The 27,173-nt window shown below is 39.0% G+C and overlaps 1 protein-coding gene across 1 annotated transcript in view; it reads left to right on the top strand.

Annotated features, from left to right (window-relative positions):
* The window catches only part of LOC122551928 (adenylate cyclase type 10-like), a 193,270-nt gene that overhangs the window by 148,386 nt on the left and 17,711 nt on the right, over positions 1-27,173 (top strand). The window contains exons 25-26 of the mRNA XM_087988568.1: positions 13,364-13,479; positions 23,206-23,323. Coding sequence (XP_087844694.1) covers positions 13,364-13,479; positions 23,206-23,323 — 234 coding nt within the window. The remainder of the gene's footprint in view (positions 1-13,363; positions 13,480-23,205; positions 23,324-27,173) is intronic.

The raw sequence follows: 27,173 nt of genomic DNA, 5'->3' as shown, positions 1-27,173 counted from the left end.
CATGCCCTCAGATGATTGTAAGGAGGGCTTTGCAGGGTGGACAGTTTATCAAGTCCTAGATAAATATTGGTTGATTCATCCAGTTCATTCCTTTTTGACTTTTCTGTAACAGTTAAGAGTCACAAAATTGCTATGGAGTCACATGTAGGCCAAAAATAGTAGCTTTCCTTTAAAAAGTTATTCATATTCCAGTTGGGTTTTTTACAGAAATCATCAGTGGTTTCATTGTCATCATTACAGAGATTAACATCCAAATCTGAATATGTCATCTGAAATCCAAGTTCTCCAATTGCCATTAGCCTGGGCATTTGGATTACTTGTCAAGTGACAATACCATTACATCACCACCTCCTTGAAAACACTTATAGATAGCAGGTAGATTTGGAGTATTGTGAACTGTGAGGATCATAGTGTCAAAGTTAGAACGGACATAGCTTAGTGGAATGGGTGCACAAGTGGCAAACACAGTTTAATGTAGAAAATTGTGAAATGATCCATTTGAATTAAAGCCAGCAAGATAATTTAAATAAGGGATGTAATTCTAAAAGGGAGCAAGAGCAGAGGGACCTGCATGAATCATTGAAGTTAGCAGAGGCAGGCTGAAAGAGTGTTTAGCAAAGCACCACACTTCCTGTGGTTTATGGTGTAGAGTAATAAGTAGGTTAGTTATGTTAAACTTGTATAAAACACTGGTTCAGCCTCAACTGGTGTATTACATGTAGTTCTATACCTCACGCTGTAAGAGATGTTTTTGGGAAAAGTGCAGCAAAGATTTAAGAGATGATTCTTGGAATGAGGAACTCAGTCATAAGACAGATTGGAGAGGTTGAGAGGGAAGGATTAGGAGGAGATTTGATTGAAGTATTCAAAATCCTGAGGGTTTGAGTTGAAATATAAACAAAGAAACTGTCTCCTTTGATGGAAGAGTCAGAGAATACAAGATTTAACATAATGGCCAAATGAAGCAATAGTGAGATGAGGAAGTACTTCTTTACTCCGTGAGTGGTTAGGATCCGGAAGGCTCTACTTAAGCATGTGGCATTAACAGGTTTAATTCAGGCATCCAAGAGAAAATTGGATTATTGTGTGAAAAGGAAGATAAAAACAGGATAAAAACAGGGGTGTGGCACTCAGAGTATTGTTCTTTAAAAAAGTTAGCGCAAACACATTGACTTTCTTCATTGTGATTTAATGATTCTATGATAGTGAATCCCAATAAATGGATCACTTCCACTTTACAGTAATGGCTCTGACAAAGTTATGGCTAATTAATCTATTTAAAAGTGATACCGACAGAAATGATGCCTTATAAGACTGGAAGTGACTGGACATCCAATGGCCTACCTTCATTTGCATATGTATGCTTCTGTATTTGTAAGCAAATATTGCAAAAACTCAAATAGCTCTGCACACAATTTGTGCATAAAAATTAACAATCTTCTGAGGTATTTGTGCTTTTATCATGCTCAAAATAAATAGCACAAACAAATAGATATATTTAGCTCACCTTCCTGCTAATTTACTTCTGTTTCTTTGTACTCCTTAGATTATTTCTGCATACATTGATTCTTTCCGTTGTTATCATTTTTTCGGTCTTAAAGAGAAGAGTATAAAAATGGAAAAGTTAGCTCTCCGAAAGTGTCTTGTTCTTAACAAGGATCAGGAGGGATTACTAATGATGGGTCATTTAGTATGTGCACTTTCAGAAATGAAGCTCTGCACTGGACAGCTTGCTGAATCTATTGAGTATGGTACATAATATTATTTTATCAATACAAATTATACAAAATAAATCAATTTTTTTCGTGTACAGACTGTCTTTACAATTAATATATTCTTTTCACTTTTAAGGACGTCTGGCGCATAAAATTGCTGGACTAATAAATAAACCCAATATTGATGTCGTCACAATTCCTTTTCTGACCAAAGCGTTGTTACTCACTGGCAGGTAAATAATTAATAAGTTAGTATTTTGAATTCCTAAAGAGATGATGAATAGCCAAATTTATATGAATAGTTTTAAAGGAATTCATAATGGTAATCTCAGAAATGTAACAATTGCACTTTTCACATTTCAATCCTTTTTTAAAAAAATCATTTATCCATCCTAAGTGCATAAGTAGTTAGGAAAGAGGAAGAGGATGCTGCATTTGGTGGAATGAAAATCTATGTGTAAGACCCATTCAAACCACTTTCAGCTCCCAAATAGAAAATGTAATTGTACTAGTTATTACAGTGCATATGAATATAATTCTGTGGTCTGGATCCTCTACCTGGAAATGCAGTCCAGTGTAAATTGCAACAGCCCAACAAAAAGTAGCCAAATACAAGCACCTTCTGAGCTCCGGCTCATATTTGAGAACTCTATGCATTTGGGACACCACTGATTTGAAATCCACCATTTAGGGATAGGAAGAAGTGTGCTGCTTAGATATATGGGATGAATTTCTTCAAAAGTCAGCTAAGTATCAATTTCAGGAAGTTTTGTGGAAGTGTGCTCCCTGTGAGCTCCAGGGAGTTATCCATGCAATTCTCCACTGCTCATTATGTGCTTCCATAATTCCAGTTTTCATTTCTCAACCTTTTAATATCAAGTTAAAGAGACTATAATCTGTGATAACTTGAATTGTCACTCGGTAGAACAATAACAGCCAACATGAATTTATTAAAAATATAGCAAAGATATTGAGAAGCCTCTACAGAAAAACCAGAACTAGAAATTAAATATTGCAGGATTTGACACAAGAACACAAGAATCAGAAGCAGGAGTAGATCTGCTCTGTCATTCAAATGATCATAGATACTGTGTTTATAGCCTTAGCTCTAATTTCTTGTCATCCTCCTTTCTTGCTGATCAAAATGTTAACTTATCTTTGAACATTTTCAATGGTGAAGCCAACACTGCTTTCTTGGAAAAATAATTCCATGAACCACAATCTCTGGGGGGAAAACAATTCTCTTCATCTCAATCTTAAATCTCGGCCTCTAACTTTAAACTGTGTCCCCTGATTCTAGACTGTCCCACAGGAGAAGACAGTGTTCCAGCACTCACCCTGTCAAGTTCCCTCAGGATCATATAGATTTCAATAAAATCATATTTCCAGATATATTGGAACCTCTGCCTTTATGACCCCTCTTTGAAAGATCGAGGACAGATTAGTCTAGTTAAAGTCAATAATGAGTTTCTAAATGTCCCGGTATTAGCTCCTTGATAATGGATTCTAGCATTTTCCTGGTGACAGATGGTAGGATTACTGGCATATGAGTTTCCTACTTTCTGTTTCTCTCTTTTCTAGAGTAGAGATGTTACAGTAGCAATTTTTTAATTCAGTGGTATCTTTCTAGAATCTGAGGAATTTTGAAAGATGTTAACCAGTATGTTAAAAGATGCAACTGGATCTTTTAAAATCTTGAGATGAAAGCCATCTGCCCTAGGGGATTTGTTAACCATTAGTTCTAATATTTTTTCCTAGAGTCTTCTGAAATTGTGATCATGGCCATTTCAATGGACATGATATAAATTAGATAGAAGAAGTCAATAATGGGCATATGGAAATGAAGTTACTATCATGCATACAAAACTCTGTAGGCTTTTACTTCTACTTTCCCTGGGCCATCATGTTTATTTTTAATATCAATAACCCAAGACAGTTCTACAAAGAAATATACCAAATGTTCTTTATTAAAACAAAGTACATGACAAATAACTTCAAAAATCTGACCTACACAATGCTTACAATCACAAATAAGCTTATATGAACTTGTCTAAAGATCAGAATGGAACAGATGAGCAGCCTCTTCAATCCCAACTTCCAGCTGTTGATCAGACAACCTCCATTTCCAAAGCTAGCTAACTGCACTGTGAGAGAAGCTTTTTTGTATACTCTTTCCATACATATATTTACACTGTCCAGTCTCCAGGAAATGATCAGTTTGATCACTGTCAAAAATCAAAACATGTCATGTTTTCCACATTGATTTTATCATCTAACTTATTAAGAGGTTTATTTCTTGCTTTTAGTGAACAATGACCACAACTTTAGCTTGCTCTTGCTTTATGGCATCCAATCACCCATATGATATTCACACAGCACAATCTTATGACAATCACAAATTTAGCTGATAAACAGTCTACATTATTACTTCTGATTCACTGTGTCTATTTTAAATAAGACTTTTCCAGAATTACTGTGACCGTTCAATCAATTACTACTGACTTACTATACTCCAATCTTATCACATACATATTCCTACAGCAAAATATGGAAATACTTTAAAACCAGTGAACTTTCTAATTAAGTCATCATTGGTTTCATATGTTTTCTTCTTCATTTCATTCAATTTCATTTCACTTCATTTGAGCTAACACAGCAAACTTTAGGTTAATATCTACAACTCAGATATGCAAAATATCCAACAAGGAAAGATTCATTATTGGATCTATTAATGGGTAAAAAACCAGAACATATAAGAGAAAGTAAGAGATTATATTAGGCAATAATGATCATAATATTTAGATACAAAAATATAAAATGATATCAAATAAAAATGATAAGATGAAAGACATAGATATTATGAAAATCAGGTTAATAGATTCGAGAAAAGTTGATTTAGTTGTGTTGAAAGCAGAACTTGGGAAAATCAAATGGATAACTTTTTGGAAAACAACAGTGCAGAATAACATTAAAAAATGTACAAGCAGAACATATTCAACTGAATTAAAAGAGCCACTAAACACTAGTGGGACCCCATGGATGAATAATGATTTAAAGAAACAATTATGGGTTAGGAACGAGGCTTGCATTTTACACCAGAAGAATACATAATAAAAGAGAACACAACAACATTAGGAGATAAGTCAAAACCAAATTAGGAAGGCAACGAAAACCTATGAAATTAAATTATCAAGGAACAGAAGAAAAAAAAAAATCCTCAATAGGGTAGTTTTTAGGATATGGATTACACTATAGAAGATCATGGTGGAAGTAGATTAACCCTCAAAGGAATTGGATGTATACATTATAAGGAGAAATTTAAGGAGGGATGTTGCCAAAGTGTAAGTCAGCAAAATCATGATGCGTCAATGGATGTCTTTCAGTCCTGTTCTGATCAGAAATGCAATTGGCCATGTTTGGTTCATGTACTTTTTAATTCATTCATGCTATATGAGAGTTGCTGGAAAGACTGCATTTATCATCAAAGGTGCAGTGGCATGCTACTGTAGTACTCCTTGTACATGTTGCAACCAAAGTGCACTAGTGGTGAAGACAGACTATATTTAAAAGGTGGTGAGTATGGAGCTAATGAATCAATCTGGATAGTTTTGAGTTTCTTCCGTGTTCTTGGAGTTGTATTCATCCACTATTCAAAGTCTTGATCTGTGACTTGTAAATGGGAATAACTTTGAAAAAGATATAAAGGTGAATCACTCACCACAGAACAGCACCTTGCCTTCCTCTTGATGTCATAATTTTATATGGCGAATCCAGTTCAATAATTAAGTCAATGCTGACCCTAAAAACTGGCCTCCAACCATCATAAATATATTGCTTTTATAATTCCACCCAGTGCAGAGATTTGTCCCTGATTTGCATTCATTTCATTTTACTATGGATCCTGATGCCATACTTAGTTAAATGTTGACCTGATGACAAAGGCAGTCACTCTCATCTTACTCCTGGAATTCAGCTCAGCATTTTTGCCCATGTTTGTACACTGGCTGCAATAATAATGATAATTGGAAGTAGAATCCTGGAGTAGCAATTGGTAACATGACATTTGTCTTGATTTTTGCAAACAAGGCACAATAAGCAATTTTCCACATGGTCGGATACGAGTGTTGTAACTCACTACAGTACTTGATTAGAGGTGCAGCTGGTTCTGGTGCCAAAGTCTTCAGCAATGCAGCTGGGATCTTCTCAGGTCCATAGACTTTGCTGTAGCTAGTGCATTCAGCTCTTCTTTGAGAGCAAATGAAATTGACTAAAGACTGGCTTCTTTGATGGTGGAAACCTCAGAAAAAAGCTGAGATAAATCACCCATTGAACAGTTTTGGTGAAAGGAAGGTCGCAAATGTCTTTGTACTCACACTGTGTTATTGCATCATTGAGAATTGGGGTGATCATGAAACCTCCTCTTCCTATTAATTGATTACCATCATTCATGGTTAGAAGTGGTTTGATGACAGAGCTTTGTTTAGATCCACTAGTTCTAGGATCACGTAGCTCTATTTATGTCACTTTGCTTACAATGTTCCACATACATGTAATTCTGTTTTATTCTTCATTATGTTTGCACCTCGTTCTTAAATATTCCTGATGCTATCCTACTCTCTGAATTGAAGCAGGTGAATTGATGATAATGATGGAGTGAGGAGTACTTTGAGCCATAGTTTGAAGGTTGTAGTGGAATACAACTCAATTGCCAGTGGCCTATGGGTCCTTATAGTTGTCCACTTTTGAGTAGCTAGATTTCTTCTGAGATAATCCCACTTAGAATGGCAATATTATCACACATGATAGAAGATATCCTCAAGCTGAAGACTGACCTTTGTCTCAATATCCATCCATACTGTTAACAACAGATGCACTGTGCCAGGTAAATTGGTGAAGTTGAGGTTGAGTTAGTTTAGCCACTTTAGAACTCAGCCAGTTCTGTCAGTAATAGTGAACCCAGTGATCTTGGTGATGGTCATAAAGTTACATGCCAAGTATACAAGCTGCACTCTTGCTACCCTCATTGCTTCTTCGAAGTTGTTTTCAAGATGAAGGATTACAAAAATAAACAGAAACAAGCCTCCCTATTGTAGAGCAGACTGCATTGTGAGCTCTGAATGCAGTATAGTAAATTGAAATTATGTGTAAGTTGCTGCTCCACTGGGAAAGAGTGACTCTGCACAGGATGGTGAAGAGAGGAGTTAAAGAAGCAGGATTTGCAACTCCTGCAATTGCATGAAAACTACTGTAAGGAATGACAGGCTGCATTGCAATGGTTGAAGAGTAGACCAGGGCAACAGGAAGGGAACAGTCCGTTAGGACAACTGAGAGGGGACAAGAAGACAAGATGTGTTTGATTGTGGCCTGGTCTAGAACTGATAGAAATGATGGAGGATGATCCACCCAAGATGAAAGATGGTGAGGGCATAAGAACTCAAGGATTAAGAACTCTTTGGCCCCTTCATTCTGCTTTACCATGTGGTAAGATCATGCCTGATCTGACTGTGGCATAACGATACATTTGTATCAGTCCCCTTAACTCTTGACTCACATTTTGAACAGAAATCAAATCTAATTGGGATAGATACTGTGGAAGGCATTGTCAACCACAGTATGGTTACATTGAGGGTAAAAGAAGGCATCTCAGAAGTGCTAGTAGGAGAGGTGACATCATCAGAATGGATGTGACAGGTGGCTAAACTGGGCGAATGGACACCTTACATGACCTATGGCGGAAGGAGGGGTAGTCGAAGTACTGTTGAAGTTAGTATTTATAGTTAACGTTTATTGATAGCCTTTCACCAGAAATAAAACAGGGATATGCAGAAATTTTGCCATACAGGCAGCTGGAACATGCTATAGATTTTAGACTGATGCCTCACTGTGCCATAAATGAAGATGTCCCTCAGACAAATAATAACAAACAGCTTGTGCAAAAGAATTTGTCAATACAGCAGATTGATAGTCTTAGGCTACAACTGAAACATTAATGTGCTGAGAGGTGTGGCATGGCTGGCAAAGCAAGGCAAGGCAAAACATGGGAGCTGCGAACATGCAGGCAGGCATTAAGCGAGCAAGCCCTCAGAGACAAGGGGCTAAAAGGTTGAGTGACCAGCCCTGAGCTGCAACTTGGTACAATCCATCAGGTTGGTGCCTTTCCCTGCTGCAACCTTTTATTGCTAGTTTGTGGCTCCTGAGTGGCCTACAAGTGAATCAGAGAAATGCCGTAATGATCATGAGGATGGGGAAATGTCAGATGCCAATGTCCATGGATGAGAGGTGCATATGACTTGGCCCTGAGATGGTATTTGGTCCTAAAGAAGATAGAAGAAGCAATGTGCTGAAGTTACCAGATACCCACTCTGATTCCATGTTGACATGTCTCAATGTCTGTTAGACACATTTGGCAACGTAGGAGACTCAATATTAATATGGTGAGATGGGCTGTTAGTAAGGTTTAACAAACTGTATTTCCTGTCAGTTGAGAACTTGTTTCTGCCTATTGAGAAAACTGCCTGCTACACAGAAAACACATAAAAGGTGATGTAGGGTGTTCTCAACATCCAGATAAGCCTCAATGATCTTCTTGTCTAATTATACCATAGAACCCATGGCTATACTCCTACAATAGCCTGCCTATAGGGGCAGTAGTAAAGGAAAACCAAAGCTAGAGGTGAGGTGAGAGCTATATTTGATCAAGGCATCATAGAACCTGAGCTAGACTGGAGTCATTAGGGACTCTAACCATTGGGTAGAGTCATACCTAGCACAAAGGAAGATGATTGTGGTTGTTGGAGATCAGTCATCTCTGCTCTACGACATCTCAGTGGAGTTCCTCAGGATATTGTCCTAAGCCCAACCATATTCAGCTGCGTCATCAATGATCTACCTTCCATCATAAGATCTGAAGTGGAGATGTTTGCCAATGATTGCACAACATTCAGCACCATTCTCAACTCCTCAGATACTGAAACAATCCATGTCCAAGTACAGCAAGACCTGGACAATATCCAGGCTTCAGCTGAAATGTGGCAAGCAACATTTGCACCACAGAAATGGCAATTAATGACCATTTCCAACAAGAGACAACCTAACCACAACCCTTGACATTCAATGGCTTTACCATCACTGTATCCTCTACTGTCAACATCCTGAGATTATATTGACAAGAAACTAAACTAGACTTACCATATAAAGCAGCTTATAACCTGATTGCCCAAAAGTACAAGTCAGGAGTATGATAGAATACTCCCCTCTTGCCAACAACACTCAAGGAGCTTGACACTATCCAGTATAAACCAGCCTGCTTGATTGACACTACATCATAAGCATCTTCTCTCTCCACCTCAGTAGCAGCAGTGTGTACTATCTATTAGATGCACTGCACATATTCCCCAAAGATCCTTAGATGGTATCTTCCAAATCCATGACCATTTCCATCTAGAAGGTCAAGAGCAGTAGATACATGGGAATACCACCATCTGCAAATTCCCCTCCAAGACACTCACCATCCTGACTTGGAAATATATTACCATTCCTTCAGTGTCACTAGGTCTAAATTCTAGAACTTCCTCCCTAACGTAATTGTGGGTTCACTTCCAGCACATGGACTACAGTGGTTAAAAAAGGCACTTCGCTTCCATCTTCTCAAAGGCAAGTAAGAATGGGAATAAACGCTAGACCAGCCAGTAATACTCACATCTCACAAGTGAATAAAAAAAACACCAGCAGTTGAAGGAAAATTGAGGTTCAGAGGGAAAATACAGAAAGTTTGAAGAATCACTGAGACAGTGGAATGTTATGTAAGCAACAGAAGCTGAAATACAGTCCTGGAGACAGGACTGAAGTGAATAAGGTTCAAAACTATGAGCAGTGGCAAAGACTCAGCAGTGAATTCAAGAATAGCTCCAGTGCTCAGAAGAATATGAAATCGAATCTATCACTCCAGGAAGCATTCCAGACTACTGAAGGAGCATAACAGGCTTAGGTATGGGAAAACTGAATGTAAAGGTTTACCATGTACAGAACTACTTCCAGCTTGCATGAAAAAGGCCAGAAAGGTCAAGTTAGTATATTAGTTTATGAGCACCATTGTTAACAACAGATTAACAAGGCAAGGTATTAATAAGAATTTAACTTTGCATGAAGAGGCATTATTAACATTCAATTCATTTTTCAACATTCATTGGAATTCCATTATTGAACAAGCAAGGTTCAATGATCTCAAACAAAAGCCAGGTGAAAGCAAAGATTTGTTTACTAAGTCTTTTGGCTGGTGGAGAATTATACTTACAAAAGTTTAAATTAGGTTTGATTTACAAGCATACAATTGTTAGGGTTGCAAAGCAGCTGTTGTCAGACTCCTTGGAAGTTAGGGGTAATTTAACATTAGAAAAAGTAGTTAAAGTAGTTAGAGTTTTGGAAACAGAATTGGGTTTCATATATGGGGAAGGAGAAGGCCCATGGAAGAAGTTGAGTATGGCAATTCAGTCAGTAGGCCGCAAATGAACAAAAGCCTCGTGAAAACCTCAGCCCACTAAAACAGGCAAAAGACCATGAAGCATTATTTTAGAATGCCTCCAGTGCAGTGACAACAAGGCACAAAATTACAAGGAATGGCCAGCAAGAGGAAGAGGAGCTACACAGTGCCATTGCTGTGATAAAATAGGCCACTTTAAAGCAGCCAGTTGATTGTAAACACAGACAACCTGCAAAAGGAAATATCTTCTAAGCAACACAACAGACAAGAGGGTGAAAAACGATCAGAAAGGGCACAGACTTTAAGTTAAAAATGGATCCAATTAATATTATTGGATCAACTCAATACCTCAAAGAATGTAGACTAGTTTATTATGCCTTTAGCTCATTACAGAGTCAGAATAGTGTCACACTATGACAGAGAAAGAGGCATTGGTACCATGGGCATGTTAAATCTTTCAATTTATGTTACAGGATTAAAAATTTGTTCAAATTTGTAATTGACCTTTGGTCAATCTTCTGAACATAAAATAAATGCAAGATACCACCCAGAATCCAATTCTTCAGATTAAGACTCACAGCACATGATTCATTCAGCAAATATATAGAGGGATGGTACTGCATGACAGCAGATATAATGTCAAGAACACCATCAAGTGAATTTGAATAGAAAGACTTAGACCTCATCAAGGAGTTTAAATTCTACATGTTTTTAATCACTGAGCCCTTGAGAAATACTGACAGAAGTTTGAAGAGGTAAGGCAAGCCCAAGAATAAGATGAAGAATGTCTCTAACCTTGGAAGTATTGCTTGAACGGGTGGCCAAATGAGATACTCAACAATCTAATATGATGCCAATATTATGAACACTATCATTGATGATGTACTAGACTTCAATGAGAGATTAGTCACAATGAGAATCCTTTGGCTTGACAGTCTACAAAAAATTCACCAAGGACATTTGGGAATTAGAAAGTTTTGGGTGAGAGTACAACTATCAGTTTGGTGATTAGGTATCACTCACTATATTGAATAAATGATTTCTCATTGTATTCATTATACTGTAAATGGCCAAAAACAAAATGAATAACTATTAAAACCTTCTTCTCCATCAAGACCATGGGGGCATCAGGGAATCATTTTATTTGAATTTAAGGGAACAAATCTTCATCACAATTGCTGATTTTTATTCATGGTGGATTGAAGACAGCCATTTACATAGTTTCATGATAGATATAGTTATCTTCAAAATAATTAATTCCACTCATATGACATCAGACAATGGACATGCAATTTGAAAATTGGTTATTTCAAATTTATATGTCAGTGTAACTTCATTCTTGATATCAGTTCACCCCTTATTATCCTCAAGCAAATGGAGAATCTGAGAGAGTGATACAATCAGTACAGATTTTATTGAGGAAAAATGAAGGTGTCAGATTTGCTCTATTAGGTTTTTGATCCTCACCACTACACAATGTGTTACCACCATCAGAGTTACTGATGGGAAGGAGTCGAAGAACATAGCTTCCATTGGTTCACATAAATTAAAACCCAACATTACAGTGAGTTATCATGAGAGAGTAAAACAGCAAATGTAAGAACAATGTGACAGCCTGGTTCAAAACTTCAATAACAGGCACCAGGGCACAAGAATTAACAGCTTTGACATTATAGGAACGAGCATGGGTTACAGGCCAGTGAGGAAAAAGTACAATTGTAAAAATATGCAAGCAAAATCATACGACATTAATATTCTTAAATTAAAGGCAGTAGAAACTTGGACTTACTATTCAGAAGAACAACAAAATAAAACTTTACAACCAGGTCCACAACCATTCAAGAGGAATATACTTACACTGACTTATACAACAGTACAGAATTTCCTCGACGTTAAAAGATCAAAAGCAAATCAAGGAGAATGGTCAAAGCACCACACTTAAGTCTGCAAAATCTAACACCACATAGATAGATAAATGGAATGTAAATATGATATGGACAAAGACTTTAAGGGGTGATAGAAAACAATAGGTTTGGTGTTAGATGCATACAATTTAATGATCGTGTAAGAAAGATGTTGGAATGGCACAAATAACTGGATCTGAAAGGGAGCAGAATCTCTAACTTCATATACAAGTCTAACAACTATTTATATTTAACTGTAAAAAAGTATTTTTCCTTCATTCTTTCATCTGATGTGGGCATCATTGGAAATGCCAGCATTTGTTGCCCATCTCTACCTGCCCTTCAGTGGAATGGCTAGCGCTGCCATTTCAGAGGGCAGTTAAGAATCAACCACATTACTGATGGTCTAGAATCACATACAGAATGGATCAGGCAAGGAAGACGGTTTCTTTCCCTAAAAGGCATTAGTGAGCCAGATGTTTTTAATGACCATGAATGATAGCTTTATGGTCATCATCACTGAGATTAGCTTTGAATTTCAGATTTTAAAAAAATTACTAATTGAGTTTAAATTTTACCATCTGCTGTCATGGAAATTAAAAGCCTACCAGCAGAGATTTAGTCTGCACTTTCATCTTCCAGTCTATTGACATTACTATTGTACTACCATCTCTTAAAAAGCATGGATGGAAACATCATACTATTAAATAGCAGAAAATACCCTACTACACAACAAAACATTGAATAACTTGCTAGCTCATTTCAGAGGGCTGTTCAGAGTCAACCACATTGCTATGGGTCTATATCTGCAGTAGATGGGTTTTTAGAACAACCTGATAACCATGGTCACCATTGCTGACACTAACAAAGTTTATTTAATTTATTAGCTACTCTGGTGGGATTCAAATTCCAATTCGCTAACAATAACATTACCAAAATGTTATCATAAACAGAAATTGCGGGAAAAACTCAGCAGGTCAGGTGGAAAGAAAGCAGAATTAATGTTTCGAGTTCAGTGAATCGTCTTCAGAACCTGAAATGTTAGTTCTCCTTCCTGCCAGATCCACTGATTCTTTTCCAGCATTTTTTTGTATTTGTTTCTGATTTTCAGCATCTGCAGTTCTTTGGGAGTTTTTTGTTTAATATTTTATCAAACTCATGTGGTAGCTGGTCTTAATATAGGATTTCATTATGTGTGCGAACATAGAATATTATATGAGTAATAATGATTGTATTATTTACAAACTACACTTTTTGTTTTGTAGACGTTCAGATTATGTTGAGCTAATGACATACATGAAAGACTTTTCAGTCTCACGACACAACATACTTGGACAGGCATCATTTTATACAGCTTGCCTTGATTTTTCTCTTCAAGAAGGTATTGCAATTTATGACATTTTAAAAAATATTCTAAATTTCTGTTTGATTATTTTAATAATTCTATTTTGGATTTGTACTTCATGTGGATAATAATAATAAAATTAAAATGCTTAAAGGTAAATATATTTGTAATTTTCTTCTTAAAAAGTATCAGCAGAGATGGAGGCTATTTGACTCATTGGACAGATTTGTAACAGTCCTATACACAGCATGAGTGACATTTTCAAACCAGGAACCCATTTGTTCAGTCAGCAAGCTATCTCATGGCTCCTCAACACTCTATGATATACATTAGTATCCCACTTCTGGGTTCCCTCACCAATAAAGGTCAAAAGGATCATGCACTGCATCTATCAAAAGAAGCTTTTTGTTAAAGGGTCCTCAGAATGAGTGTCTGTACATTGATTCCTGAAGGTACAAATAACTGGATGAATAGAAAAGAGAATTAGAAGGCTGCCCTGTAAATCAGATCCAATCCATTTGGTGAGATGGTGTCCAAAACACCTTACTTTGTGGACACAGTTTATTAACTACTCAGTCTTAAATTCCTCCCAAACACCCAACTGTTAGTTAATTAATCAAAAATTCCTGCTTAACTATTATAGATTCCCTTCTACAGTTTAAATAAAATTTTGAAGAGATAAAAACAATATTTGAACAAAACTAATGAGGATTAAACAATTTTTTTCATTTCTTATATCTTACATAATAATACAATTGATCATAGCAAACTTATTTTTTCAGATTTTATATAATATAAAAAAATGTATATTTACCTTTCCTATAAAGAAAAAAAATATAAAATGTTAATCATAAAGTGACACAAACAAACAAGATTTTTTTTATGTTATTATAAGTCCTTATGGTATTTCTTTGATGGTCACCAATAATTACTTGGAGCAAGCATCTTCTTTTGTGAAACAGTCTAGCAATTGGTGTTTCAACCCATTTTGTTTTGCAAGTCTCTTTCTAAACTTCCTTATGTGCTAGCAAGGCCAATCTTTAACCTTTTCTGAGCAACACCCTCCATTGAATACAAATTGTCCAAAAGAGAATGGTTATACACATGATATTCTATGGACAGATTGCCCTTATATAGGGTTTTCCTTTAGAATACAGGATAAATGCACTCTTGTATCTATAACTTTTACTGGCACCAAATTTTCAACAGCTGAGGTACTCAATTTACACTTTATTTTCTTGGTTTAATAGATAAGCAAAAAACACATTATTATTTCCCACCAAGAATCTGATAATCTGTGCTACGTTAGAATAGTCATCTGAAAGATTGGTATATGAAGTAAGAAAATAGCATAACACCTTTTGAGTACCCATGGTTGGAAACTTGAGTATTTTTCTGAATTTAATTTCCCATCACTGTACTCAGTTTCAAAACTTCATAACTGGCACCAGTTCTAGTCTGAGTGCACAACCAGTTTACCAGTCCAATCAAACTTCTATTTCTTCCCTTTTGTGAGGATCTGGGGTATGCGAATAAAACTCTGTCTGTAATGCTGTTTATTCAAAGTCAATCCTAATCCATGGATGTTAAATCCTGACCTTCGTCCTGCATATTTAGAATTTGTCAATGGCTTTTCCTGTTTTCTTACAATAGTGGTATCCCATTATTCACTTATACCTCCTAGCATATTCTACTTTGGTACCAACTTTTGATTGTTGCCCCGTGAGCAAATACTCTTGTTCTACATATCTGTGTCACTTTGTCCATATTCAGTCAGTCCTTCATCTGAGATAATCTGTTCATTATAAATGTAGTCCAACATGAGTATGCAAAGGACATGATGCCTGATGACTTGCTGTGATTCCTATAATTGTGTGATCTGTGCCAATTGATCCCAAGGAATACACCATAACAGTTTGAACACCATGCTGTAAAATTAGTTTTTCCATCACTATCTAAACCTGACCTTGCCATCTTTTTTCCCTTTGCTTCTATAATAAATCAAGTTTTCTGGATTAAAATGTATTTCTGGTGATCATATATGGTGCTGTAAGGCTTCCAAAATTTTCTCTGAAATCGCCATAACGAATGAAACAAAAATAGAAAATACTGGAAAAATTCAGCAGGTCTGGCAGCCTCTGTGGAAAGAAATCAGAGTTAACATTTCACGTCAAGTGACCATTCCTCAGACCACCCTTAATGAATGACTGAATGCTTCTTGCATTCAGGCAGTTCAATCACTCAGAAAAAGTGGTGCTAATTATAGTTCCTTCCCAAGCCAAGAAAAGATTACTCATTACCGAAATAACTTTTTGATTCTCCCAAAAAACAAATTGTAATAGATAGTACCCCCCCACCCCCCACCCATTTGCAGTAAGCTCTTCACATGGATTGTACGTATGTTAGGGCAGACATTAATTTACAACTTTCTTGGTTGCTAGGATTTTATGAAGTATCTCATCTATCATTGCATGATTTCTGTTTATAAACTTTATTACGAAAAGAACTTTCAACTGCTGTGTTCATTATCACAATGTTCATATTTTCCACATATCCTGAAATTCATCAGAAGCAAATGCCTCCCCGTTGTCAATCAGGAATTTAGTTGGTGCCCAGTCCAGTCTCTATACAATTCTCCATTATCTTATTCAATATTACATTTCCTTTTTACTACATATTACATGAGACTGACTAAATCTAATTGTCAAGACTGTGAAGTGCAAGATGATTTTCTTTTTTCCGTATCCCATATCCTCAAGTCAATTTCTACAACTTTGTTGAAATCATTTGCTAATGGGAAACTCACTGTGTGTCATGGTGGGGTTCACTGTATTTATTTTACAGAAAACTGCTTTCATCCAGCCTCATCTATCATTGAAGATTGTAAATAATTTTACCTTGGCAAGTTTCAGCAAAATTTCTTCAGTAGTTGACATGCAACTTTGAGGTTTCATCATAGTTTTGTTGAGATCCTTTGGATCTATGCATATTTACAATTTTCGACTTTTTTTTCACTGTTACCATGCTGCAAATTCAATCTAAGGAGTTGTCATTTTCTTAATTAGTTCCTTCTTTTCTGATTCTTTTATCATGTGGGTTTGATGGAACCATTCTTAGAAAATGCAGAGTTCACCTCAATTTAAAATAACATTCATGAGGAAGATTAATTAATAAAGTCAGATTATTTAGGATTCAGGGTGACCGTCCCAATTGGACACAAAATTGGCTTGATGGTCGCAGGCAGAGGGTTGATGGAGGGTTGTCTTTTGGACTGGAGGCCAGGCCCAGTTTTGTTCACTTTTGTTTGTCATTTATGTAAATGATTTGGATGAGAATATAGGAGGAATGGTTAGTACATTTGCAGACGACACCAAAATTGGTGGTATATGGACAGTGAAGAAGGTTATCTAAAACTCCAAAGATATTTTGATCAATTAGGTCAACGGGCTGAGGAGTAGCAGATGAAGTTTATTATCAATAAATGCAAGGTGTTGCATTTTGGTAAAACAAGCAAGAGCAGGACTTAAACAATTAATGGTAGGACCCTGAGTAGTGTTGTAGAACAGACAGACCTAGGGGTTCAGATACATAATTATTTGGAATTTGCATCACAGATAGACAAGGTGGTTAATAAGGTATTTAGTACTTGCCTTCATTGCTCAGACCTTTGCTCATCCCCCTCCGCCCACGCAACAACGAATTTAATACACACCGTGACGTCGAACATATCTTCTGCCGCCTCCGAGCATACTTTCACAATCAGGACTCCCGCCCACCTTCCGAGGACCCCTTCGCCCACCTCCAACACACCGCATCCACCTGGACACCCCGTGCTGGCCTATTACCTGCCCTCGACCTCTTCATTTCCAACTGCTGCCGGGACATTAACCGCCTGAACCTGTCTACCCCCCTCCCCCACTCCAACCTCTCACCCTCACAACGGGCAGCCCTCCAATCCCTCTGCTCCAATCCCGACCTCACCATCAAGCCAGCAGATAAAGGGGGCACTGACCTCTGCACCGCTGAAGCCAAACGCCAACTCGAGGACACCTCTTCCTACCGCCCCCTCGACCATGACCCCACCCCCATCACCAAACCATCATCTCCGAGACCATACAGAACCTCATCACCTCAGGAGATCTCCCACCCACAGCTTCCAACCTCATAGTCCGGGAATCCCGCACTGCCCGGTTCTACCTCCTTCCCAAGATCCACAAGCCTGACCACCCTGGCCGACCCATTGTCTCAGCATGCTCCTGCCCCATTGAACTCATTTCTACCTACCTCGACACTGTCCTATCCCCCCTAGTCCAGGAACTCCCCACATATGTTCGAGACACCACCCACACCCTCCACCTCCTCCAAGACGTCCATTTCTCCAGCCCCCAATGCCTCATCTTCACCATGGATATCCAGTTCCTCTACACCTCCATCCGCCATGACCAGGGCCTCCAAGCCCTCCGTTTCTTCCTCTCCCAATGTCCCCAACAGTACCCTTCCACCGACACTCTCATTCTTTTGACCAAACTGGTCCTCACCCTTAACAATTTCTCCTTCAAATTCTCCTACTTCCTCCAGACCAAAGGGTAGCCAAGGGCACCCATATGGGCCCCAGCTATGCTTATCTCTTTGTTGGCTACGTAGAACAGTCCATCTTCTGTAATTACACCGTCACCACTCCCCACCTCTTCCTCCGCTACATTGTTGACTGTATTGGCGCCACCTCGTGCTCCCGCGAGGAGGTTGAACAATTCATCAACTTCACCAACACATTCCACCCTGACCTGAAATTTACCTGGACCATCTCTGACACCTCCCTCCCCTTCCTGGACCTCTCCATCTCCATAAATGATGACCAACTTGACACCGACATTTTTTATAAACCCACCGACTCCCACAGCTACCTGGATTACACCTCTTCCCACCCTACCTCCTGCAAAAATGCCGTCCCATATTCCCAATTCCTCCACCTCCGATGTATCTGCTCCCAGGAGGACCAGTTCCACCACAGAACACACCAGATGGTCTCCTTCTTTAGAGACTGCAATTTTCCTTCCCACGTGGTTAACGATGCCCTCCAATGCATCTCGTCCACATCCCGCACCTCCGCCCTCAGACCCCACCCCTCCAACTGTAGCAAGGACAGAATGCCCCTGGTGCTCACCTTCCACCCAACCAACCTTCACATAAATCAAATCATCCGCCGACATTTCCGCCACCTCCAAACGGAACCCACCGCCAGGGATATATTTCCCTCCCCACACCTTTCCGCCTTCCGCAAAGATCGTTCCCTCCGTGACTACCTGGTCAGGTCCACACCCACCTAAAACCCACCCTCCCATCCTGGCACCTTCTCCTGCCACTGCAGGAATTGCAAAACCTGCGCCCACACCTCCTCCCTCACCTCCATCCAAGGCCCTAAAGGAGCCTTCCACATCCTTCAAAGTTTTACCTGCATATCCACCAATATCATTTATTGTATCTGTTGCTCCCGATGTGGTCTCCTCTACATTGGGGAGACTGGACACCTCCTAGCAGAGCGTTTTAGTCAACATCTCTGACACCCGCACCAATCAACCACACCACCTTGTGGCCCAACATTTTAACTCCCCCACCCACTCTGCCGAGGACATGGAGGTCCTGGGCCTCCTTCGCCGCAGCTCCCTCACCACCAGACGCCTGGAGGAAGAACACCTCATCTTCCGCCTCGGAACACTTCAACCCCAGGGCATCAATGTGGACTTCAACAGTTTCCTCATTTCCCCTTCCCCCACTTCACCCCAGTTCCAAACTTCCAGCTCAGCACTGTCCCCATGACTTATCCTACCTGCCTATCTTCTCTTCCACCTATCCACTCCACCCCCCCTCCCCCCTGACCTATCACCTTCATCCCCTCCTCCACTCTATGCTACTTTCTCCCCACTCTCACCCTCCTCTTATTTATCTCTCCACCCTTCAGGCTCTCTGCCTGTATTCCTGATGAAGGGCTTTTGCCCAAAACGTCGATTTTACTGCCCTTCGGATGCTGCCTGAACTGCTGTACTTTTCCAGCACCACTCTAATCTCGACTTTGAGTATAGGAGTTGGGACGTCATGTTGAGGTTGTACAGGACATTGGTGAGGCCTCTTCTGGAGTACTACGTGCATGTCAGGTCACCCAGTAATAGGAAGGATATTACTAAATTGGAGATGATTCAAAAAAGGTTTAGCAGGATGTTGTTGGGAATGGTGGGTTTGAATAATAAAAATAGGCTGGATAGGCTGGGACTTTTTTTGACCGAGCACAGGAGGTTGAGGGGTGGCCTTATCAAGATTTATAAAATCATGAGGGGCATAGATAGAACATATGGAATATACAGCAAGGGCCATTTCTCTAAGGTGTGTGAGTTCAAAACTAGGAATATGTTTTAAAGGTGAGAGGAGAACATTTTAAAAATTATATGAAGGGAAACTTTTATACATAGCGAGTGGCTTGTGCATGGAATGAACTGCTAGAGGAAGGTCTGGGTGCAGATACAGTTACAACATTTAAAGGACATTTAGATAAGTACATAAGTTGGAAAAGTTTGGAGGGATAATGGCCGAATGCAGGCAAACTAGTTTAGTTTGAGAACATGGTTGCCATGAACTAGTTGGCCGAAGGGTCTGATTCCTGAAGAAGAGCTCATGCCCGAAACGTCGATTCTCCTGCTCCTTGGATGCTGCCTGACCTGCTGCGCTTTTCCAGCAGCACATTTTCAGCTCTGATTCCATGCTGTATGACTCCGTGACTCTCAGAAGACATTAAAGACCTGCAAAATAGTTTTAATCTCTAAGATCTGTTCAGCAATGAAGGGATTCGTGGCCTGCAAAATCATGCAAAACCCTTCCAGCACATGTAGTTAGCAGTCATGCTTTAGTCTTATTCAGCTGAAATCTTGTTTAATTTATACTAATTGAAGTCTGCATCTTGATCTTTTCAATTGATTTGGACTCTTAGCTTCATTTCTCCTTTTGGATGTGCATTTCCATCACATCCATACGATGAATGGCTGAGGATCCTGGGATTGTATTCATTAGAGTTTAGAAGGTTAAGGGGAGAGCTAATAGAAATGTCTTCAAGGCAGAGACTGATAAATCCTTGATCTCGCAAGGAATTAAAGGGTGCGGGGAGAGTGCGGGCAAATGGAGTTGAAATGCCCATCAGCCATGATTAAATGGCGGAGTGGACTCGATGGACCGAATTACCTTACTTCCACCCCTGTGTCTTATGGTCTTATATCCTGCTTCACCAACCTGGCTGCTTTACACATGTCTGTAAAGCTCACCATGTAGCATGAATGACCAGTGTCTATCTGATACTTTGCACATTTTGATATTGTTCTTCTGGAGTCATCATTCTAACAGTCACAACACATTTACCACCTTAGACGTGACGATACAAACCTGTTGTGTCATGCTGAGTCATTTGTGAAAATCACTGGCTGACAGTTCTCCAGCAGCCAATCTTAGGCGTGTTTTCCAATTAGGCACTTGCTTGCAAACTGATTCAGATTCTTAAAGTTAGAGGGCTGCTCTTCCCTTGCTGAACACGCTTTCATTTCTTTCGTGTGATGTCCTCAGCAATATCTACCTCCTGTCCTCAGATCTTGATCTGTCTGCTGGCTCTTCTGAAAATACATCTCTCTTTTTCCCACAAAACTGTTCTCATTTGGCTTGGAAAGCCTGTATGCATAATACAAAATCTTGTCAACTCTCCCATTGCATTATTGAGAGTAGGTTTCTCCCTTCTCAGCAAACATGCTGTTAGGGTGTGATCACTTATGCCGAAGACAAACCTATCTTTGATGAGTTTATATAGGATTTGGCTAAAGATGTTACATTATATATTGGTCAATAATGCCCCTTTCCCCCACCATCTGAGGTTAAATGCATTATGTACATAAATAACGTTAACAGAGGTTTCAAAGTAACTCTTCATAGCTTCAACACTCATTTTGTCTGTCTTCTTTGCTCCTTAGTTTGAGGTAGCATCCTCTCCCAGTACTGATAACAGGTTGCTACTTTTATTCACTCTGTTATTTTATTCAACTCTATACATACCTCATAGTTTTGTCACAATAATAAAAACATTTCAGACCTGTCTCATACATTCTTTCATTTCTACAAGGTCAGGGTGGAGAAATCACAGCCATTCTGACTCACCCAGCTCTACAACATTGCTAGTTTTTTTTATTCTTCCTTGTTGTATTTTTACAGTAACTGGCTCTCTCACAGCCCTGAAAATTCACTCCATTTCAGCTGTTCACTTCTAACATCATGTTTCAAGGAGTTGCCACAAACTAAAGTGAAAGTAGGATAAAACAGAGATAGAGGTCATAAGGATGTGGCAAGTCAACTTGTACACTATGTACAACTGCATTTCTCAAAATATGATCTTCCTCAAGTTTCTCTGCATTAAGTTACAATGCCATAAATCCACCTATTTCACATCCCATTCATAATCTTTTGAATTAATCTTCATTATTCTCATTTTACTGTTCAGTATGCTTTCAGGTTGCATTTTATTGACAAATTTTAAAACTTTTCCCTCTTCACCCAAACCTGCCATTAATGTAGATCAAGAAAACTAGCAGTTCCACTCCCAATTCCTTAGGAACCCCACTGGATACCATTATTCAATCCCAGAAATATTCTTCTACTTGAAGAAGGTGGTTCATCACCTGGTCAAAGGTAATTACAGATGGGTAATAAGGACTATCTCTGCCAGTGTTAGAAGAGTAAAGAAGCTGAGAATAAGAAGGTATAAGGTTAATGTGATTGGACCACAGCTAAAGGTGACATGAAGAAAAACATCTTTATTCACGAATGATTATGATCAAGAATGCCTGAAATTTAGTCTTGCAAATGAGAATTTTAGAAATCCCTGATGTGGAAAACAGATTATAATAATATGAGGAATGGCTGGAATGTGCAGCTAGCTAAATTGTTCTTGCGGTGAGCATAAAGTTGAACAGATAACTTGAACTGCATTCTTCTGTACCATGACAATTATCAATCATATTTGATGATTCCATGACTAGATTATTACTGTCTCTGCTATGTAGAAAAGAAACAACAGGACTTTGAACATCCCAAAGATAAACATTCTGTTCTGTTCTTCTATCTAATCTGGTTGCTGGCATCTGAAGTACCTGCCCAATTTAGACAGTATGCTTTAGTGTATATGACCTCAATATCCCAATTCCACTGTGTTCACTCCACCCAATTTGACCTGTCAATTCAGCAAAAAGAGACCAAAAACATTCAGCTCGATTATCAAAAGGCCTAGGGCAGGCAGGATTTGAAAATCACAGATTAAAAGGTCACAGTCCCAATCTTTTCTCGAAGTCCCAACATCTTCTGCATGGTTTATAATTTGCAAAGAGCTGTTGGTGCCAAATTAAGTGCTTAGTGCAGCTAATTGGGCATTTCTCAGAGGCAAGACATCCTTCGAGTGAGGATAGAAATCCTGTCTTTGGCCAGTTAATACTTGTTAAAGCATTAAAATTACTGTAGAGCAAAAGATGTTGGCAGGGGATGTGGGCTCTGCTGAGGCTTCAGGTTGTGAGAATAAGAGTCCCATTATTCGGAAAATCCTTCCCATTCATTCTTCAGAATAATATCGCTCATTTTGATTTATATAACAATATATCTTTTAATTTACATCAAACAAATGCACAGTTTTATGGTTGTAATGTTGACCAACGATGTAGTGACCTAAGATATTTGTTTTGATTACAGGTTTTGCACTGAGGCCATTTGATGAATGCCTTGCTTTTATCAATGGAGTAATTGATGATCCTATTATAAAGTCTGAAAAGAACTTGATGCTTGTGCTTCATTCATCAGTAGCACTCTGGTAAAGTCATGTTATTTGATTAATAGAAGGAAAATATGAATTGATATCACATTATTCACAATTTGGAAATGCCACAGACCCTGACAGTTTTAATTTTGAAGCATAGTCACTGTTGTAATTTAGAAAATACAATAGCTAATTTATGCACGGCAACTCTCTACAATGATAATGGTCTGATTCACTCTTCTTAGTGATCATGATTGAGGAATAAAGATCTGGGGAAACTTTCCTTTTCTTCTTTGAAATGCTGCCCTGAAGCCTGTTGCAATCCCAGGAGACTAAATTAATGTCTGAAAAAGAATACTTCTGAGATGTTCCATTTCAAGCTCACATCAGAGCTATTGTTCTGCCCAATATAAATCATATGTTCCCATTCAGCCCTATTTGATAAGGACAAGAACAAGTTCAAGAACAAATTGAATTTATATAATGCACTTAATATAGAAAAATACCATAAAGTACCTAACAGAAGCAATATTAATCATTTGATGCAAAAGAGATTTCAGGGAGGATTTTAAATGTTCCAAGTTCTTGAATTTAGGAAACAAAATCTCCACAGCTGAAACTTAATCACTCGCCCAGTCCAATTTCTTGACTGATAGGCCCTCTGATTTAAAATAGAAAAACCACCATCTGTTCTTTCAATTTTAATAGAGGTTTGTTATGTTAGCTGAGCCCAGCATGAATATTTGGTGAATTTCAAAAGCTTCTAATAACTTAGTTAAGCAGGAGATGGTGAATTTGGTATGAATGAAATTTATTGAGGTTATTACAGGGTTTGAAGGGAGCATGGAGGGATGGAGGGGAAGGTTGAGGGGACTTTGATGTTGTGGCCATTTCTGAGACATGGGTAGAGCAAGGTCAGGAATGATCTTTCATTAATTTCAGGGAAGATGGTAAAAGAGGGGGAGGCATGGCTTTGTTGGTCAAGGATGGCTGAAAGAACTTTTGACGAGGACCCGTCTGCTGAGGTGGTATGGGCTGAGGTTAGAAACAGGAGAGGAGAGGTCACACTGCTGGAAGTTTTTTATAGGCCTCCGCAAAGTTCCAGGGATGTGGAGGGCAGGATTGCCAAATCGATTCTGGGCAGGAATGAAAGGAACAGAGTGGTCATTATGGGGGACTTTAACTTCCCCAACATTGACTGGAAATGCTATAACTCTACTACGTCAGATGGATCATTTTTTGTCCAATGTATGCAGGAGGGTTTCCTGACACAGTATGCCTTATATGATGTTGAGATGAGATGGTTCAGATGAGGCGATGGAGAGTTACAGAGTAGCTCGGGAGGATTTAAAGAGAGAGTTAAGAAAAGCAAGGAGGGGCATGAGCAGTCTTTAGCAGATAGAATAAATGAGAATCCTAAAACCTTCTATAGAAATGTGAGGAAGAAAAGGATGACTAGGGTAGGAATAGGGCCAGTCAAAGGCAGAAGTGGGAAGTTGTGTGTGGACCCTGTGGAGATCGGAGGAGCTAAACGAATATTTCTCATCTGTTTTCACTCAGGAAAGGAGAATATTGTAGAGGAAAAAACTGAGATACGGGTTATTAGATTTGAAAGGTTAGTAAGGAGGAGGTGTTATCAATTCTAAAAGGTGTGAAAGTAGATAAGTCCCCTGTGCTGCATGGGAGTTTTCCAAGATTTCTCTGGGAAGCTAGGAAGGAGATGGCAGAGCCTATGGCCTTGATCTTTGAGTCATCATTGTCTACAAACTTAGTACTAGAGGACTGGAGGATTGCAAATGTTGTGCCCTTGTTCAAGAAGGGCAGTGGAGATGACCCAGATAATTATTGACCAGTGAGTCTTACGTCTGTTGTAGGAAAAGTTTTGGAAAGGATGATAAGAGACAAGATTTATAATCATCTAGCAAGCAATTTGATTGGAAATAGTCAACATGGATTTGTCAAGAGCAGGTCGTGTCTCACAAAACTCATTGAGGTTTTTGAGAAGGTGACCAAGCATGTGGATAAGGGAAGGGCACTTGACGTGGTGTACATAGACTTCAGTAAATCCTTTGATAAGGTTTCACATGGTAGACTATTAGAGAAGATGCAAAGGCATGGGATTGAGGGTGATTTAGCAGTTTGGATTAGAAACTGCCTTTCTGTAAGAAGGCGACGAGTGATGGTTGATGGAAAATATTCAGCATGGAGTCGTTACTAGTGGTGTGCCACAAGGATCTGTTTTGGGACCATTTCTGTTTGTCATTTTTATAAATGACTTGGACTCAGGCATAGATGGATGGGTTAGTAAGTTTGCAGATGATACTGAAGTTGGTTGAGCAGTGGACAGTGTGAATGAATGTTGCAGGTTGCAGAGAAACTTGGATAAACTGCAGAATTGGGCTGAGAGGTGGCAAATGGAGTTCAATGCAGACAAATGTGAGGTGATTCACTTTGGGAAGAATAACAGGAAGGCAGAATACTGGGTCAATGGAAAGATTCTTGGTAGTGTGGATGTGCAGAAGGATCTTGGCGTCCATGTACATAGATCCCTGAAAGTTGCCACCCAGCTTGATAGTGCTGTTAAGAAGGCATACGGTGTGTTCGGTTTCATTGGAGGAGCCGTGATAATGCTGCAACTATACAAAACGCTAGTGTGGCCTCATTTAGAGTATTGTGTGCAGTTCTGGTCGCCCCATTACAGGAAGGATGTGGAAGCATTGTAAAAGGTGCAGAGGAGATTTACCAGGATGTTGCCTGGTATAGAGTGAAGATCTTGTGAGGAAAGGCTGACGGACTTGGGTCTGTTCTCATTGGAGAGAAGGCGGCTAAGAGGGGATTTAACAGAGACATACAAGATGATCAGAGGATTAGATCGGGTGGACAGTGAGAGTCTTTTTCCTAGGATGATGAAATCTGCTTGTATGAGGAGGCATAGCTGTAAATTGAGAGGTGATAGATTTAACACAGATGTCAGCGGCAGGTTCTTTACTCAGAGAGTGGTAAGGGTGTGGAATGCCCTACCTACCAATGTAGTTAACTCAACCACTTTAGGGGCATTTAAACTGTCCTTGGATAAGCACATGGATGATGATGGGATAGTGTCGAGTGATGGGCTTAGATTAGTTCACAGTGGTTCTATGTTTGTGGAATATAAGATCAAACTTGAAAGCTGATCTGAAGTTTGAACAAACAGGTGTAGGCTTTCTAACCAGCCTATCGCAGTACCCGCATTCCATTGCATAAGGAGTTGGAAAATCTGAAGTCCACTTGCCCACACCTCCAGGAAATAGCACATATGGGAACTATCAGCAAAGGCAGTGGGCTCAGGAAATAGGTTGGCTCATGTTTCACCAGGCTAAGGAATAAATGGGTCATTATCAGGTTGTTAGGCTTTTGATTTGTGAATTGTGATCAATGCTTGGCTCTCAGCTGTTTATAACATATTTACATGATTAAGATGAAATGATGAAATATGTATCCAAGATTGCTGGTGATAAAAAAAACTAGTGGGAAACTAAGCTATCAGTAGGATGTGGAAAATCTGCAAATGTAAATAGATATGCTAATTGATTGGACGAGAAAGCAGCAAGGGAGTTTAATGTAAGGAGATGTGAGGTTTGTTTTTAGAATTTGTGAATTAACAACAGCAAGAAGGATAAAGAACAAAATGAAGCAGTAAAAGGGATACGTTATAAATGGCAGAGGACGGCCATGGCTCAGGAATTGAATAAGTATTTTACATCACCCTTTACCAAAGATGAGATGATGTCAGTGTCACAGTAAAAGAGATGCTAGATTCGCTAAAAATGATAAAATATTGATCTAAGAAAGGCTAGTTGCACTTCAGATTGATAAATCACTGGAACTTGCCTGGATGCATCAAAGGATCCTAAGAGATGTAAGA

This window comes from Chiloscyllium plagiosum, unplaced genomic scaffold, assembly GCF_037043375.1.
Source record: "Chiloscyllium plagiosum isolate Xiang-an unplaced genomic scaffold, Cpla_swu_hap1 HiC_scaffold_7, whole genome shotgun sequence".
NCBI classification, from domain to species: Eukaryota; Metazoa; Chordata; class Chondrichthyes; order Orectolobiformes; family Hemiscylliidae; genus Chiloscyllium; species Chiloscyllium plagiosum.
The sequence above is the reverse complement of the archived record's forward strand: the minus strand, read 5'-3'. Positions and strand labels throughout refer to the sequence as shown.